The sequence below is a fragment of the Anomaloglossus baeobatrachus genome, chromosome 7, assembly GCF_048569485.1.
Source record: "Anomaloglossus baeobatrachus isolate aAnoBae1 chromosome 7, aAnoBae1.hap1, whole genome shotgun sequence".
In the NCBI taxonomy this organism is placed as follows: Eukaryota; Metazoa; Chordata; class Amphibia; order Anura; family Aromobatidae; genus Anomaloglossus; species Anomaloglossus baeobatrachus.
Genome location: NC_134359.1, coordinates 23,914,690 through 23,929,939, shown reverse-complemented (window position 1 = coordinate 23,929,939; position 15,250 = coordinate 23,914,690). Strand labels below are relative to the sequence as shown.

Below are 15,250 nucleotides of genomic sequence, written 5' to 3'. Positions count from 1 at the left end.
AAGCATGGGCTCAATTATTCTGCTCCATCCCAGTGTCATGAGACGCCTCCATCAGACTCTCAACGCTTTTGTGTCTCCGCTTCCTATCATCTGACTCAAAATTAGTTTGTCAGCGTTGCGAGCAATCCAAAAATATTCAGAGAGTTTGTCCATTTTTTTTTTTTCAAATCTATCCATATTGCAAAATCTCGGGGCTCAAACACCAGTTGGATGCCCACTAAAGCGGGCTTTACACGCAACAACGTCGTTGCGTGTGAAACGCAGGAATGACCGTTAACGATCAAAATTACTTACCTAATCGTTGATCGTTGACACGTCGTTCCTTTCAAAAATGTCATTGCTGTTGCAGGACACAGGTTGTTCCTCGTTCCTGCGGCAGCACACGTCGCTATGTGTGACACCGCAGGAACGAGGAACAACACCTTACCTGCGGCCGCCGGCCATGAGGAAGGAAGGAGGTGGGCGGCATGTTCGTTCCGCTCATCTCCGCCCCTTCGCTTCTATTGGGCGGCCGCTTAGTGACGCCGCTGTGACGCCGAACGAACCGCCCCCTTAGAAAGAAGGCGGCTTGCTGGCCACAGCGACGTCGCTAGACAGGTAAGTATATGTGATGGTTGTTAGCGATGTTGTGCGCCACGGGTAGCGATTTGCCCGTGATGCACAACTGACGGGGGCGGGTGCTTTCACCAGCGACATCGCTAGCGATGTCGCTGTGTGTAAAGCGCCCTTAAGTCCGGGGCCCGATTAGACAATCCAAAAGGTATCACAACTGGTCCAACGACCATGTCAGTAATCTGTGGCCATCGGACCGGAGCCATGAAAATCGCCTCCTACCTCTCGGCATCCGATTGATTAGCCAACCCGGCATGATGCCATCATTCTGGTGTGACACACAAATGACATTGTGCCAGGCCGATTAATCAAATAAAGAGGTGCCAGGATGTTAGGACTCTCATCCAATGGCCACAATTTACTGATGTGTGCGATGGATTGGATCCTGTGAATTGGTTAATACTCCAATCCAGGAACACATATACCATTGGTGCCACCTGTGCAGCCACATAGGGGCTCAAGAGGTAAGGGGGCCAATTTCTACTATCAAAGCAGGTGAAATTGTGTATTTTGATGAGCTTTTGAGTTGCACGGGTGTGTCACGCTTGATAGACAGTCCTGTGGTGTCCGGCTGTAGAAGGTTGCAGTGTTTCGCTACACAAGCTGCTTCCTGACTTTCCCTCTTTCCCTGCTTGGGGTTAATCCCTTTCCCTTTAGGACCCTGTGCATTTCCTCACCTTTCAGCTGTTATTCATCAGAACTTTAAATTTGTGTCTTTACATACTCTCATTCCCCCTTGCTCTGTGCTGGTGATAGCTTAAAATACTCTTTACATGTCTTGAGTGCAAGCAGTCGGTTTGTATTCATCTGGAGAAACTTTGGTGCTGTTGCTTTTGATCTCCCTGAGTCAATCTGGAGATAAGTTATTCGTATACTTTCCCCTGTGTGTTTTTCCTGTGTGTTGTCTAGTACTTAGTGGAGTTGACTTAGCGCTCAATCCATCCATTTCCTACAAGGGCTAGCGAGGGTCAGGTATCCTGCTAGGCGCATAGGTACAAAACCTATCTAGGGTAGTGAGGAAAGCCGGGGACAAGCAGTGGGTTTGGTTAGAGGATCACCATCTCACCCCTTCCCTAGGCACAGGGTTTCCCTTTCCTTTCGCCATTCACTTGGTACTTTCCTGTACCTAGCGTAACACATATATTGTTCTTGCCCAGGGGCCCTTTTCTGTCTGTGTCCACCAGTGCACCAATCAGAACCACATGGGCACTTTAAATAATCAAAATTGGGGAAGGGGTAACACATAATTATCGAGTCCCCCGGTAAAGATGACCATCCTTAGCCACAAGGGATCTCAATAAAGCTATGGTACTCATAGTCCCCACTCCATGGCTCTATGTGTTCTTCCGACAACTATCCAGTTCCTCTATGCTGCTTCTCTTCCTCATCAACTCTGGGGCTCCTCCAACACTGGTGGTGGCTCCACGGAGCTGACATTGATCATTAGAAGTGCTCGATATAAGACATGGATAAACAAAGATGAGAAAATGAGAGGGAGAAAAAAAATGTAGATGGTAGCCACCTTTGGTGTTAATTCAAGGTACAGCAATCTACTCACACCCACCCACTTAAGTTCCATATTCTTGGCCGTCTTTGCTTATTGTCCACGAGTCACTATGACATATCAGAGAGTCCTTCAAAGATATCTATTCTCCATTGAATACATAGGATAGAGTCAACCTGGGCAACGCTTACATTTCTCTACTACTTAGAGTTCTTCTGAGACGTATAGGATCCTGGCACAAGACACCTAGTCTGGTAGTGATCTTCTCCTGCTGATAAAACACGATTGTATTGAAACTACGACACTTAGGCCGGCGTCACACGGGACGATCTATCGTGCCCGCCCCCGTCATTTGTGCGTCACAGCAATTAGTTGCCTGTGGCGCACAAAGTCGTTAACACCCGTCACACATACTTACCTACCGGACGGCCTCGCTGTGGGCAGCGAACATCCTCTTCCTGAAGGGAGAGGGACGTTCGGCGTCACAGCGACGTCACACAGCTGCCGGCCAATAGAAACGGAGGGGCGGAGATGAGCAGGACGTAACATCCCGCCCACCTCCTTCCTTCCGCATTGCCAGCGGGACGCAGGTAAGCTGTGTTTGTCGTTCCCGGGGTGTCACATGGAGCGATGTGTGCTGCCTCGGGAATGATGAACAACCGGAGCACAGAAGGAGGATCGATGAACGACGTGTCAACGAGCAACGATAATGTGAGTATTTTTGCTCGTTCACAGTCGTTCAGAGGTGTCACACGGTACGATATCTCTGACGATGCCGGATGTGCGTCACGGAATCCGTGACCCCAATGACATATCGCCCGATATATCGTACCGTGTGACGCTGGCAATAGCCTAATAAGTGACACATCCCTGGAATCAGGCTCTCTGACCTTACATCATGCTGCTCTCAGATTAAATAGCAAAAACCTACCAACAGATAACCTTAAAATGGTTTTGGCAAGTTTGAAAGTTTTCTCCTGGGAATAGAAGATAAGTTCCTGATGTCTGGGTGCTAGATTGCTGGGACCCTCGCCAATATCGAAAACGAGGCTTCAAAGATCCCTGTCTGAACAAAGCAAAGGTGAAGTGTGCAAAAATCCACTTAATTTATTCTTAATGTGACTAACAGAGAGAGAGCTGAGCGCTGTACTTGGCTTTCTCCAGGAGTGGAAGTGCATGTGCTTCTCCTCTGCTTTATACAGAGAGGGCTCTTCCAAGCCCGATTCTTTGGATCGGTGGAAATCCAAGTGATTGGACCTCAAGTGCTTAAAAAAAATACCATACCGATACTGTATATAAATAACTGGTCTTTTAATATGATGTAACTGCTATACAATCAGGTCTATTAGGGCGTGTTGAGTTGAGGACCCATCAGGTGGTAGAAGATCACCATGATCTTCTAAAAATCAGATGTCCCAAAGGAACATGGAACATTTATTGTGTTTCTCTTGGCAAAACCACAAAGAATTGTCAAAAGTGAGAATGCCCATATCAACTTCACTTTGGGTAACCTATAAATTTGGGGAACCCTCCAAGCCAGAAGATCCCTTCAACAACCTTCATTTCTACATCAATCATTCTTCTTAGGATTTGAATTGACTGAGCATTTACATTATCATTTTTCAACTGAGCATTTACATTATCATTTTTGGACTGAGCATTTACATTATCCTTTTCGGACTGAGCATTTACATTATCCTTTTCGGACTGAGCATTTACATTATCATTTTAGGACTGAGCATTTACATTATCCTTTTCGGACTGAGCATTTACATTATCATTTTTGGACTGAGCATTTACATTATCCTTTTCGGACTGAGCATTTACATTATCATTTTTGGACTGAGCATTTACATTATCATTTTCGGACTGAGCATTTACATTATCATTTTCGGACTGAGCATTTACATTATCATTTTCGGACTGAGCATTTACATTATCCTTTTCGGACTGAGCATTTACATTATCCTTTTTTGGACTGAGCATTTACATTATCATTTTCGGACTGAGCATTTACATTATCATTTTCGGACTGAGCATTTACATTATCCTTTTCGGACTGAGCATTTACATTATCCTTTTTTGGACTGAGCATTTACATTATCATTTTCGGACTGAGCATTTACATTATCATTTTCGGACTGAGCATTTACATTATCCTTTTCGGACTGAGCATTTACATTATCATTTTTGGACTGAGCATTTACATTATCATTTTAGGACTGAGCATTTACATTATCCTTTTCGGACTGAGCATTTACATTATCATTTTTCGACTGAGCATTTACATTATCATTTTCGGGCTGAGCATTTACATTATCCTTTTCGGACTGAGCATTTACATTATCCTTTTCGGACTGAGCATTTACATTATCATTTTTCGATTGAGCATTTACATTATCATTTTCGGACTGAGCATTTACATTATCCTTTTCGGACTGAGCATTTACATTATCATTTTCGGACTGAGCATTTACATTATCATTTTCGGACTGAGCATTTACATTATCATTTTCGGACTGAGCATTTACATTATCATTTTTCGACTGAGCATTTACATTATCATTTTCGACTGAGCATTTACATTATCATTTTCGGACTGAGCATTTACATTATCATTTTAGGACTTTGGACTGAGCATTTACATTATCATTTTCGGACTGAGCATTTACATTATCATATTCGGACTAAGCATTTACATTATCCTTTTCGGACTGAGAATTTAGATTATCATTTTTGCTCTGAGCATTCACATTATCGTTTTCTTGAAAAAAATTAAGGCGTGTCAGAATTGAGAACGCCCACATCAACTTCAGTCTGGGAAACCTACAAATTGGTTGGATTCATGGAGCCATAAGATCCCTACACAACCTATACCCATGACCTAAACTGATCTTGAAATGTTCAGAAGTTTTCTTCCAAACAAAGAATTTCCATTTAACAATTATGGGCTGGTAATGAAAGATTATTAGAATGCCCCAAGAGACCGCAAACCATCAGAAAGGAGATAGTGACCCACCAGGAGCTTTTCCATGGCTGTAAATTGTGTTCATTACATTATCAAAAGAAAACACTTAGCGAAACCCAAATGCTGAATGTTCTTATTAATGAACTGATTTCCTTCCGCGGTTAATCACTGTGCAGATAATGGTCCATCTGAGGATTCTCGCTGCAATAATCTCCTCCTCTACCCACTGATATCAACTACTTGGATGTTCTATCCCAGAATTACAATCGTCGGGGTCTTTTTGTGACTAAATTAAATGCAGTCGCTGAAGAAGTACGGCAAAAGGCTGATAAAAGATAGAACATTTCTGTCCTAGAGATGTTTTTTTCACTTTTTCTTTTTCTACTATCCTTCAACTGGAGGCAGAATTTTCTTTGCAAGTCTTTAAAAAGTCACAATTTACAAACTTGGCGTACAACTTATTTGCATAGCTAACTGCACAAATCTCCCCACTAACTTTTCAAAAGCAGCAAAAAGTTTTTAAAACTTTTTTTGTGCCAAAAGTAGCACCACAAAAACTGCAAAACCCTTCATAAATCCTTCTCCATTGTTCTTAAGTAACCTGGTCCTCCACCGCGCCATCATTTCTTTTACTGCATTTTAACAAAATTCAGTTGGAATTGGCTAAAAAAATAAATAAATCAGAATTGGTTTTTAGTAAAATAGATAAAACAATAAAACACTGGTAAAAATAATGTTTCATGAGAAAGTAAAAATAGAATTGTATCCTTTTATATAATTTTTTTTAATTCAAAAATATGGTAAAATATTCCAAATTGAACAAACCCCAGGGAAGCATTCACAGTAAGCCAACATTTTTTTAGTTTCTGAGTTGCTATTTTCAATTTTTTAGCTTTGCTGTGTAGACTGGGGTTGAATAAGCAGAGTTATCTCATAATCATTTAACAACACAGATTTCATAACAGCCCTATTAAACTTATGGAGGTCTTGATAAAGCAGCATACATTAAAAGTTGCCTAAATCTGCCAATATCGGTGAGATCCATTGATATCAGTATCAGTAAGGGAAAGCTCAAGACCTATGGACCTCTAATGGCTGATCCAGTCAGCTTTCAGCTCCGTAAGGCCTCTTTCACACGTCCGTGATAATCACGCACGTTTTTCACGGACGTGTCAACGGTGCGTATTGCCCTCCGTGAGCCGTGTTTATGGCACACGTGTGTTATCCGTGATAACACACGGAGAACGGGAACTTTCTGCTCACCTGTCCTTGGCGTTGCTCTCCGTGGTGCTGATCTTCAGTCTCCGGTCCTGCTGACTCTCCGCTGATGCTGCTTCCGGCCGCAGTGAAGTGAATATTCAATTAGCATAATGAGCGGCGGTCGGAAGCAAGTGACAGCAACGGCAGAGACAGCAGGGCTGGAGAAGGTGAGTAAAGTTTTTTTATTTTTTTCTCAGACACGTGTGTTTTCTCCGGTGTGTGTCACACGGAACACATCCGTGTGGTCCGTTTGCGTTCCGTGTGACACCCGTGATGCCGGAGAAAAATGGACATGTCTACGTGTGGCGCACACGGGCACACGTATGCTCCACAAAGACACACAGTCCATGGCAGAACACGCACGTGAGCGCAAACCCATTGATTTTAATGGGTCTACGTGTGCCCGTGTCTCCGGTATGTGAGGAAACGGACCAAACACGTACCGGAGACATGGACGTGTGAAGGAGGCCTTAGACAGTTCACACATCCTGTAGTCATCTGTTAGCACAGATTCGTCAGATCTGTTGGCAAAAAAGTTGTGCAAACACAATTTTTTTGTCCGTTGTTAAATAACGGATGTCTGCCACATCCATTTTTAAACATGAGTCTATGGAAAATTGATCCGTTATGGCTATTTAACCATCCGTTGTACTTGCATTTGTAAAGGATCCGTTGCTTTCTCACCGGAACCATTACAAATGGAAGATAAATAGCAATCCGTTAACGGATCCGTCTACCATAGACTAAAAAAAAACGGATCTGGCAGAAATCAGTTTCCCGACATCTCTCTCCGGGATCCGTTCTAACAGATGATTACAGGACATGTAAACTTAGGCGGGCTTTGCACACTACGACATCGCAGGTGCGATGTCGGTGGGGTCAAATCGAAAGTGACGCACATCCGGCGTCACTTGCGATGTCGTAGTGTGTAAATCCTAGATGATACGATGAACGAGCGCAAAATCGTCGTCATCGTATCATCGCTGCAGCCTCCGACATTTCCATAATGCCGGGGGAGCGACAGGTACGATGTAGTTCCTCGTTCCTGCGGCCGCACACATCGCTGTGTGTGAAGCCGCAGGAGCGAGGAACTTCACCTTACCTGCCTCCCGGCTGCAATGAGAAGGACGGAGGTGGGCGGGATGTTTACATCCTGCTCATCTCCGCCCCTCCACTTCAATTGGCCGCCTGCCGTGTGACGTCACTGTGACGCCGCACGACCCGCCCCCTAAGGAAGGAGGCGGGTCGCCGGCCAGAGGGACGTCGCACGGCAGGTATGTGCGTGTAAAGCTGCCGTAGCGATAATAATCGCTACGGCAGCTTTCACTAGATATCGCACGTGCGACGGGGGCGGGACTATCGCTGCAGCATCGGTAACACATTGTTACCGATGTTGCAACGTGCAAAGCCCGCCTTAGCCTAAGACCTACCATTCTTGAGATAATTGCAAGAAAAAGAAGACAAAACACAAACGCAAATATTAATATACACCCGAAGGACGGCTCCAAATTTGCCACACAGGAAAATCAGGAATTACGGAAGGTTTCAGCCCTCTAAGATCTTGTCATTGGCATATTCACCAAAAAACGTTATACAAAAGTGTTTTCAAGACATTCACCAAAAGAACGTATCAAAAAAGCAAATATTCATTTGCGGCCAAAGGACCCAACCAATCTGCACCAAATGTACCACATGAAGGTTTTATGCCGGGTTCCAGTTATATGGGACTTTCTATTCTTGAAATATTTGCACGCAAAAAACAAAATCCAAAGGAAAATATGAATTTACAAACAAACTACAAGACCAATCTGCTCCAAATTTGCCACATAAGTAAATCCGTCACTTGGGTTTTATGCCCGGGTTCAAGTTATCTAAGACTTTCTATTTTCGAAATATTTGCAAGCAATAAACAAAATGCAAAAGGAAATATGAATTTACAAACAAACTACTGGACTAATCTATTCCAAATTTGCCATATAAGTAATTCCGTCAATTCAGAAGGTTTTATGCCAGGTTCCAGTTATCTAGGACTTTCTATTCTCTAATTATTTGCAAATAGAATCCAACAGAAAATATGAATTTACAAATAAACTACTGGACCAATCTGCTCCAAATTTGCCACATAAGTAAATACGTCACTTCAGAAGGTTTTATGCCTGGTTCCAGTTATCTAGGACTTTGTATTCTCTAAATATCTGCAAACAAAAAATCAGAATCCAAAAGAAACTGCAAATTTACAAACTAATGGACCAATCTGCTTTAAATTTGGCACACAAGTCCTGGAGAGCTGAAACCCGGTCTAAACATTTCTAAAGAGCCGACTGATTTCTATATATTTATTTAAAAAACAAATGGAATAGAAAAGCAAATATGAATCTAAAGCTCTCCAGGACACCACTAAAGGGAAATGTGAATGAGAACGTTTGACTCTAAATTGTCAAATATTTATTTCTATTTTTAATGGGGGTTTTTTGTTTAATTTTTTTATTTATATTCTGCAAACTTCCCGACTTAGAGGGAAAAGTAATAAATGAGTGTGATAAAGGGTTAATTAATTTCCGAGGTGCAGGAGTGAGATAACTGCAGTAAATTATAAATCATAAAGGTTCTATCCCGGGTTCCAGTTATTTAGGACTTTCTATTCTCTAAATATTTGCAAACAAAAAACAGAATTCAAAAGAAAATATGAATTTACATACAAGCTACTGGACCAATCTGCCGCAAATTTGCCCCATAAGTAAATCCGTCACTTGGGTTTTATTCCGTCAATTCAGAAGGTTTTATACCAGGTTCCAGTTATCTAGGACTTTCTATTCTCTAAATATTTGCAAATAGAATCCAACAGAAAATATGAATTTACAAACAAACTACTGGACCAATTTGCTCCAAATTTGCCACATAAGTAAATACGTCAATTCAGAAGGTTTTATGCTAGATTCCAGTTATCCAGGACTTTCTATTCTTGAAATATTTGCAAACAAAAAAATAGAATCCAAAATAAAATATGAATTTACACACAAACTATACAACCAATCTGCTCCAAATTTGCCACATAAGTAAATCCGTCACTTCAGAAGGTTTTATGCTGGGTTCCAGTTATCTAGGACCTTCTATTCTCAAAATATTTGCAAGCAAAAAACAGAATACAAAAGAAAATAGGAATTTACATACAAGCTACTGGACCAATTTGCTCCAAATTTGCCACATAAGGAATTCCGTCAATTCAGAAGGTTTTATGCCAGGTTCCAGTTATCTAGGACTTTCTAGTCTCTAAATATTTGCAAATAGAATCCAACAGAAAATATGAATTTACAAACAAACTACTGGACCAATTTGCTCCAAATTTGACACATAAGTAAATACGTCACTTCAGAAGAATTTTATGCCAGGTTCCAGTTATCTAGGACTGTCTATTCTCTAAATATCTGCAAACAAAAAATCAGAATCCAAAAGAAACTGCAAATTTACAAACAAATTTCTAAGGAGCCGACTGATTTCTATATATTTATTTAAAAAACAAATGGAATAGAAAAGCAAATATGAATCTAAAGCTCTCCGGGATACCACTAAAGGGAAATGTGAATGAGAACGTTTGACTCTAAATTGTCAAATATTTATTTCTATTTTTAATGGGGTTTTTTTTGTTTATTTTTTTTATTTATATTTTGCAAACTTCCCGACTTAGAGGGAAAAGTAATAAATGAGTGTGATAAAGGGTTAATTAATTTCCAAGGCGCAGGAGTGAGATAACTGCAGTAAATTATTAAACTCCTTGGGCATGTTAATAGACAAAGCTCCCACTCTGGTGGTATAATAAGCGGAGAACAGAAGGCGTACGGCTGAATATAAAAACCAGTGTATTTTATATCCCACGGCTGCCGTATTTATCAGTATGATTATGACAGATGTACAAACTAGCTCACTGTGCTGTCTACACAAGCCGCAGAAATGGATGAAAATTCATAGTTTCATTTCACTGCAGATAAAATAATGGTACGGACAGAGTAGAAATGGGGGGCGGCGAGGGAGGGGGGAGAGGAGGGGGATGGGGCCGCAGGAAATGATATATGGTATTTGACTGTTCACAATTTGCATACAGCAGCTATATGCACAATGCCTCTTCTTCACAGATAAATGCTAAACAAATAGCCTTTGGCAATAGTAATAGTGCAGGTTGCCGCTGCAATAAATCATTTCTGCTGTTGAGATCCTACACCACAATATCTCTTTTTTTTTTTTTTAGTTCAATTTAAAAAAAAAATAAAAAAATAGGATTACCGAAAATTGAGCAATTGTAGGAAGTTTGAGATAAAGAAGCCTAGGTTTTGCAATCGCACAATCAATCTCCATCAAGCTGGATAAAAACAAGAAAGCTCTGATTGAAAATATACAGATGTCGTCTCCACTCGGGATTTGATGGCTTTATGGATTTACATTGACAAGAAAGGGTTAATGTATTATTTTAAGGTCCAATTAGCATATAGAGTATAGACTGAGATTCACGACCGGGTCTCATACATGCCTTTAAGGCTGTCTAGTTCAGATTTGTAGACTCGCGGCCGGTCCATGAGTCGCAGGTGGTCCAGAGGTGTGAATATTGCCTAACTGGGATTACCAGGGATCACAGCCAGTCAGAACCCTACTGTGTAGTAGTGTACAGCCAATGGCAGCAGGCCACGTGACTGCTATGGGGCTCGTGTGCTGGGGGGCCAGTGGATCCCAGAACCGGCTTCAGCTGCATGTGTATCTGAGGTTCACATCAAGCTGAAATGCATTGCAGCACCAGAGACCCATCAGGTTCCTGTACTGCAATGTGCATGCCGATTAAGGATATGAATATTCACTGCTTCCCATGCACATAATCCGGCCCCCCCTCTTTGCACTGAATCCGCAGCTAAGAAGTACGTGGGATTATGGGCATGGAGAGCAGTGAATATTCATGTTCTTTAATAGCACCATACGTGATCACCCAACCGCCAGCTTCCTGTAGCAGCTGGGCGGTCACGTGTGCTGCTATTAAAGACATGAATATTCACTCCTCCCCACACCCATAATCCTGCCCACCTCTTTGAACTTAAGCCGCTGCTGAGAGGTGGGCAGCATTATGGGTGTGAGGAGCAGTAAATATTCATTTTCTTTAATAGCAGCACACATGATCACCCAACTGCCAGCTTCCTGTAGCAGCTGGGCGGTCACGTGTGCCGGTATTAAAGAACATGAATATTCACTCATCCCCACACCCATAATCCTGCCCACCTCTATGAACTTAAGCCGCTGCTGAGAGGTGGGCAGGATTATGGGTGTGAGGAGCAGTGAATATTCATGCTCTTTAATAGCAGCACGTGTGATCACCCAGCCGCTGGCTTCCTGTAGCGGAATTAAAATTATTAATTAAAGATTAAAGAACATGAATATTCACTGCTCCAAACTCCCATAATCCCGGGCATAGGGAGCAGCGAATATACTTCTATTTCGGGGCAATCTCTTTCTTGGACACTGTTTAGCCTCCTACTAGAACATGCATGACTGCATTTAAGAACACCTGTTGATTATTTAACTTTTTTTTTTTCAGACTTTTTGCAAAAGGGTCCCATGATTTCTATGTATACCACTGCTACGGTGAGAAACAGTGCCGTCTACAGGTACTGTAATGGGTCGGATAATGACTTACCTTATAGAGACACCTCTATTTCCCTTTTGATGGAGAGCTAATTTGCATACTTTTCCCAGGAAACATTGCCTGTAGCACAACCGGATCTCCACCGGGAGATCTAATACTTTGTAAAAGTGATTAAAGGTATTTGCAAACAATTAGTTTTTAGATAGAGGAGTTTTAGAATATCAGAGAATTAGAATTTCATCCAGGAGCAGCAACACACCCGATCACAGGTTGAGTGTGGTTTTCCAGCTCAGCTCAATTCACTTAAATGAAGTTGAACTGCAATGCCAGACACAACCCATTTACAGATGTGGCGCTGTTTCCTATATAAACTAAATAAATTAGATCCGTAACAGCGCCACCCTACTTGATGGCGGTTTGTGGAATTACAGCTGTTGTCATTTTAAAAAATTTGAGTTATCGATAAATACATATAATAACACCGGGACTGACGGCTCTCCAGACACTTCTGTTTTACCAATTTTGGAGCACAAATTAATAACTTGAAACTCTTGGGCAAAATGCAAAATCTGCAAAACAGTCCTTAAAGGGAACCTGTCACCAGAATTTTCGCTATTAAACTAAAAGACTCCCGTTCTGCAGCTCCTGGGCTGCGTTCTATAAAGGTGCATCTTGCTACTGGCCCCCAACTTTATAATACATTACCTTTTGCTATGGTAATGAGGTTTGCTGGTCCCGGGGGCGGGCTGTATTTCGTCTTTTAACCCCCCTCCTGCCGCTGTTTGCTGTCCCCCAGTGTTCATTTACATAGATGAGGCCGCCGCCCTCATCTTCCGCAGTTCTCCGGGAGTCTCGCGCATGCGCAGTGGCACTATCACGGGACTGAGCACTGTTTTCAAAAAAGATGGGTAATAGGTAACGGGGATGATAAAAATATGCAATGGTCAGCGCAAGCGCCTAACGGTAGAGGCAGAGGTAAAAGCGCGGGCACGAGATTATGGATGGATACTTGGATGACGCTGGTGATGACATTCACAGCGCCGCCCATAATCTCGCGACTGCACAATAACATCACCGGCGCTCGCGTTTTGAAAACAGTGTTCTGTCCCGCGATAGTGCCACTGCGCATGCGCAAGACTTCCTCATCTATGTAAATGAACACTGGGGGGACGGCGAACAGCGACAGGAAGGGGGATAACAGATGAAATACAGTCCGCCCCCGGGGCAAACAAACCTCATTACAATAGCAAAAGGTAATATTTTATAAAGTTATTATTTAGGTCTGAAAGGGGGGCCAGTAGCAAGATGCATCTTTATAGAATGCAGCCCAGGAGCTGCAGAGGGGGATTCTTTTAATTTAATAGCGAAAATTCTGGTGATAGGTTCCAGAACCACTGTCACATTGATAATACTCTTGTCTTCTTGTGTAAACCAGGGATTTTAGGACCCTCTTAGGCTATGTGCCCATATTGCGTATTTGCGAGCAGTTTCGCTGCGTATTGCACCGCAGCGTAACTGCATGCGTCCTGCGTCCCCAGCACAATCTATGAACATAGTGCATAATCCATGCACATGTTGCGTTTTAGAACGCAGCGATTTGCATGCTGCCAAATCGCTGCGTTCTAAAAAGCAACATGTCACTTATTCGGTGTGCTTTGGATGCAGCTCCCACTCTGTCTATGGTGGGGGCTGCATCCAGAACGCATGAAATCGACTTTTTCACTGCATTCATTACGCAGTGTTTCTGCAGCGATTTGAAGCGCACATGTGCTGTTCAAATCGCTGCAGAAATTTCTGCAGGGACACAACGCAACGTGGGCACATAGCCTTAAGCACCGAGATCCAGATAGGACAACTACTGTATATTTGCACCCTCAAAATCATATTGCCTCCTGCTCTGTGTCCTAGCCAACAGTCTATGTGTCCAGGATCAGATATAGCTCAGCTGATTATACCACATAATATAGGGTGTTACCTGATTTCCATGTGAACGGTTTGACTTCCTGAAGTGTAAAATCGGCTTCTGTGAGGGGCAAAAGCAGTGCCATGAGCAGCAGATACCTGTGCACGCTCGGCCTGGGACGGGTGCCTGGAGCGGCTCCATTTCTTACATACATTCTGCTGTCGTTCTTCACTTGCTTTCTGCTTCTAAAAATAAGAAAAAAAAGTTAAATAAAGGTTGAATATGATGAGTCCTAATTATAACATTTTCTCGGAATTCTAGGTGACAAGAAACACGAAGCTCCCACAACAGGTACCATTAGAAATGAACAAATCTCCCATTCTTCAAGACATTTTTCTTTGCATCAAATAAATTTGGTGCAAATACAATCTGTAGAAGAAGGGGTTTAAAGAAAAATCCTATTCTCCTCCCCTCTCCTCGGCCGTCTCCATACCTTTCTTGCCTCCGCCAATTCTCCGATCAGATGCTCTGATTGCATGTGGCACAACGCACATCATTAACGCCCCACTTGACGCCATGAGAACTAGTGAACAGCGGCAGCGCCGGAGGCCTGATAGCAGAGCGAGAGAAGAGTGAAGACACGGGGAGCCAAGGAGAGGTGAGTTCAAGGGTTTTCTTTAACCCCTTCCCATGCCCTCAAATTCCTACAATTTGCACAAATCAAATTGTAAAACATTCAAATTCTGTTGAATTCGAACATTTTGCAAAATTCATAGTTTTATTGTTTTTAAGTTTCAAAATTTGAAGGTAGACTTAAGTCCATCGAGTTCAATCCATAGTCTCACATCATCATTTACCTACTGATATCATGAAGCTGTAAATGTAAGAACATGTAATAAGATTTCCAAGTGTTAAGAAATAATGAAAAAAACAATAATTTTATATTATCAAGATCTTTTGGTGAATGAGAACATTCATTGTTCTGATTCCGAGGCTGAAAACCCTTTGTGACCTGGAAGCAATCACATTACTGATGGCTTTGTTACAATGTATCAGCGTTGATTAAACAATAGAACCGATCTCTGATGACGGCGATTTGTATTTTTTATTGTTGAATAATGAGAAATTAAAACAACAACATTTTCTGTTCCATATTTACAAAATCTGTGTTTTCCTTCTACCCAGAGAGGTAAACAAATGAAAAGTTCTTTGGCTACAATGTATCTAATCTAGACAAGCGACTCAGAACTAAATACATTCACGGCACAAACCAGATTCTTCTTATCTCGTAAAAAGAGGCGAGTTTGCATTTTACTTCTTTCAAAATATCCTCCTCTTATCAACAATAGAGGGTTTTTTAGTCTATAGTTTTTGGATTGTGAA

At 42.1% G+C, this 15,250-nt stretch overlaps 1 protein-coding gene across 1 annotated transcript in view; it reads right to left on the bottom strand.

Annotated features, from left to right (window-relative positions):
* THSD7B (thrombospondin type 1 domain containing 7B) overlaps positions 1-15,250 on the bottom strand; it is a 593,888-nt gene that overhangs the window by 458,090 nt on the left and 120,548 nt on the right. The window contains exon 2 of the mRNA XM_075317161.1: positions 13,940-14,112. Within this exon, the coding sequence (XP_075173276.1) occupies positions 13,940-14,081 (142 nt within the window). The 5' untranslated portion in view covers positions 14,082-14,112. The remainder of the gene's footprint in view (positions 1-13,939; positions 14,113-15,250) is intronic.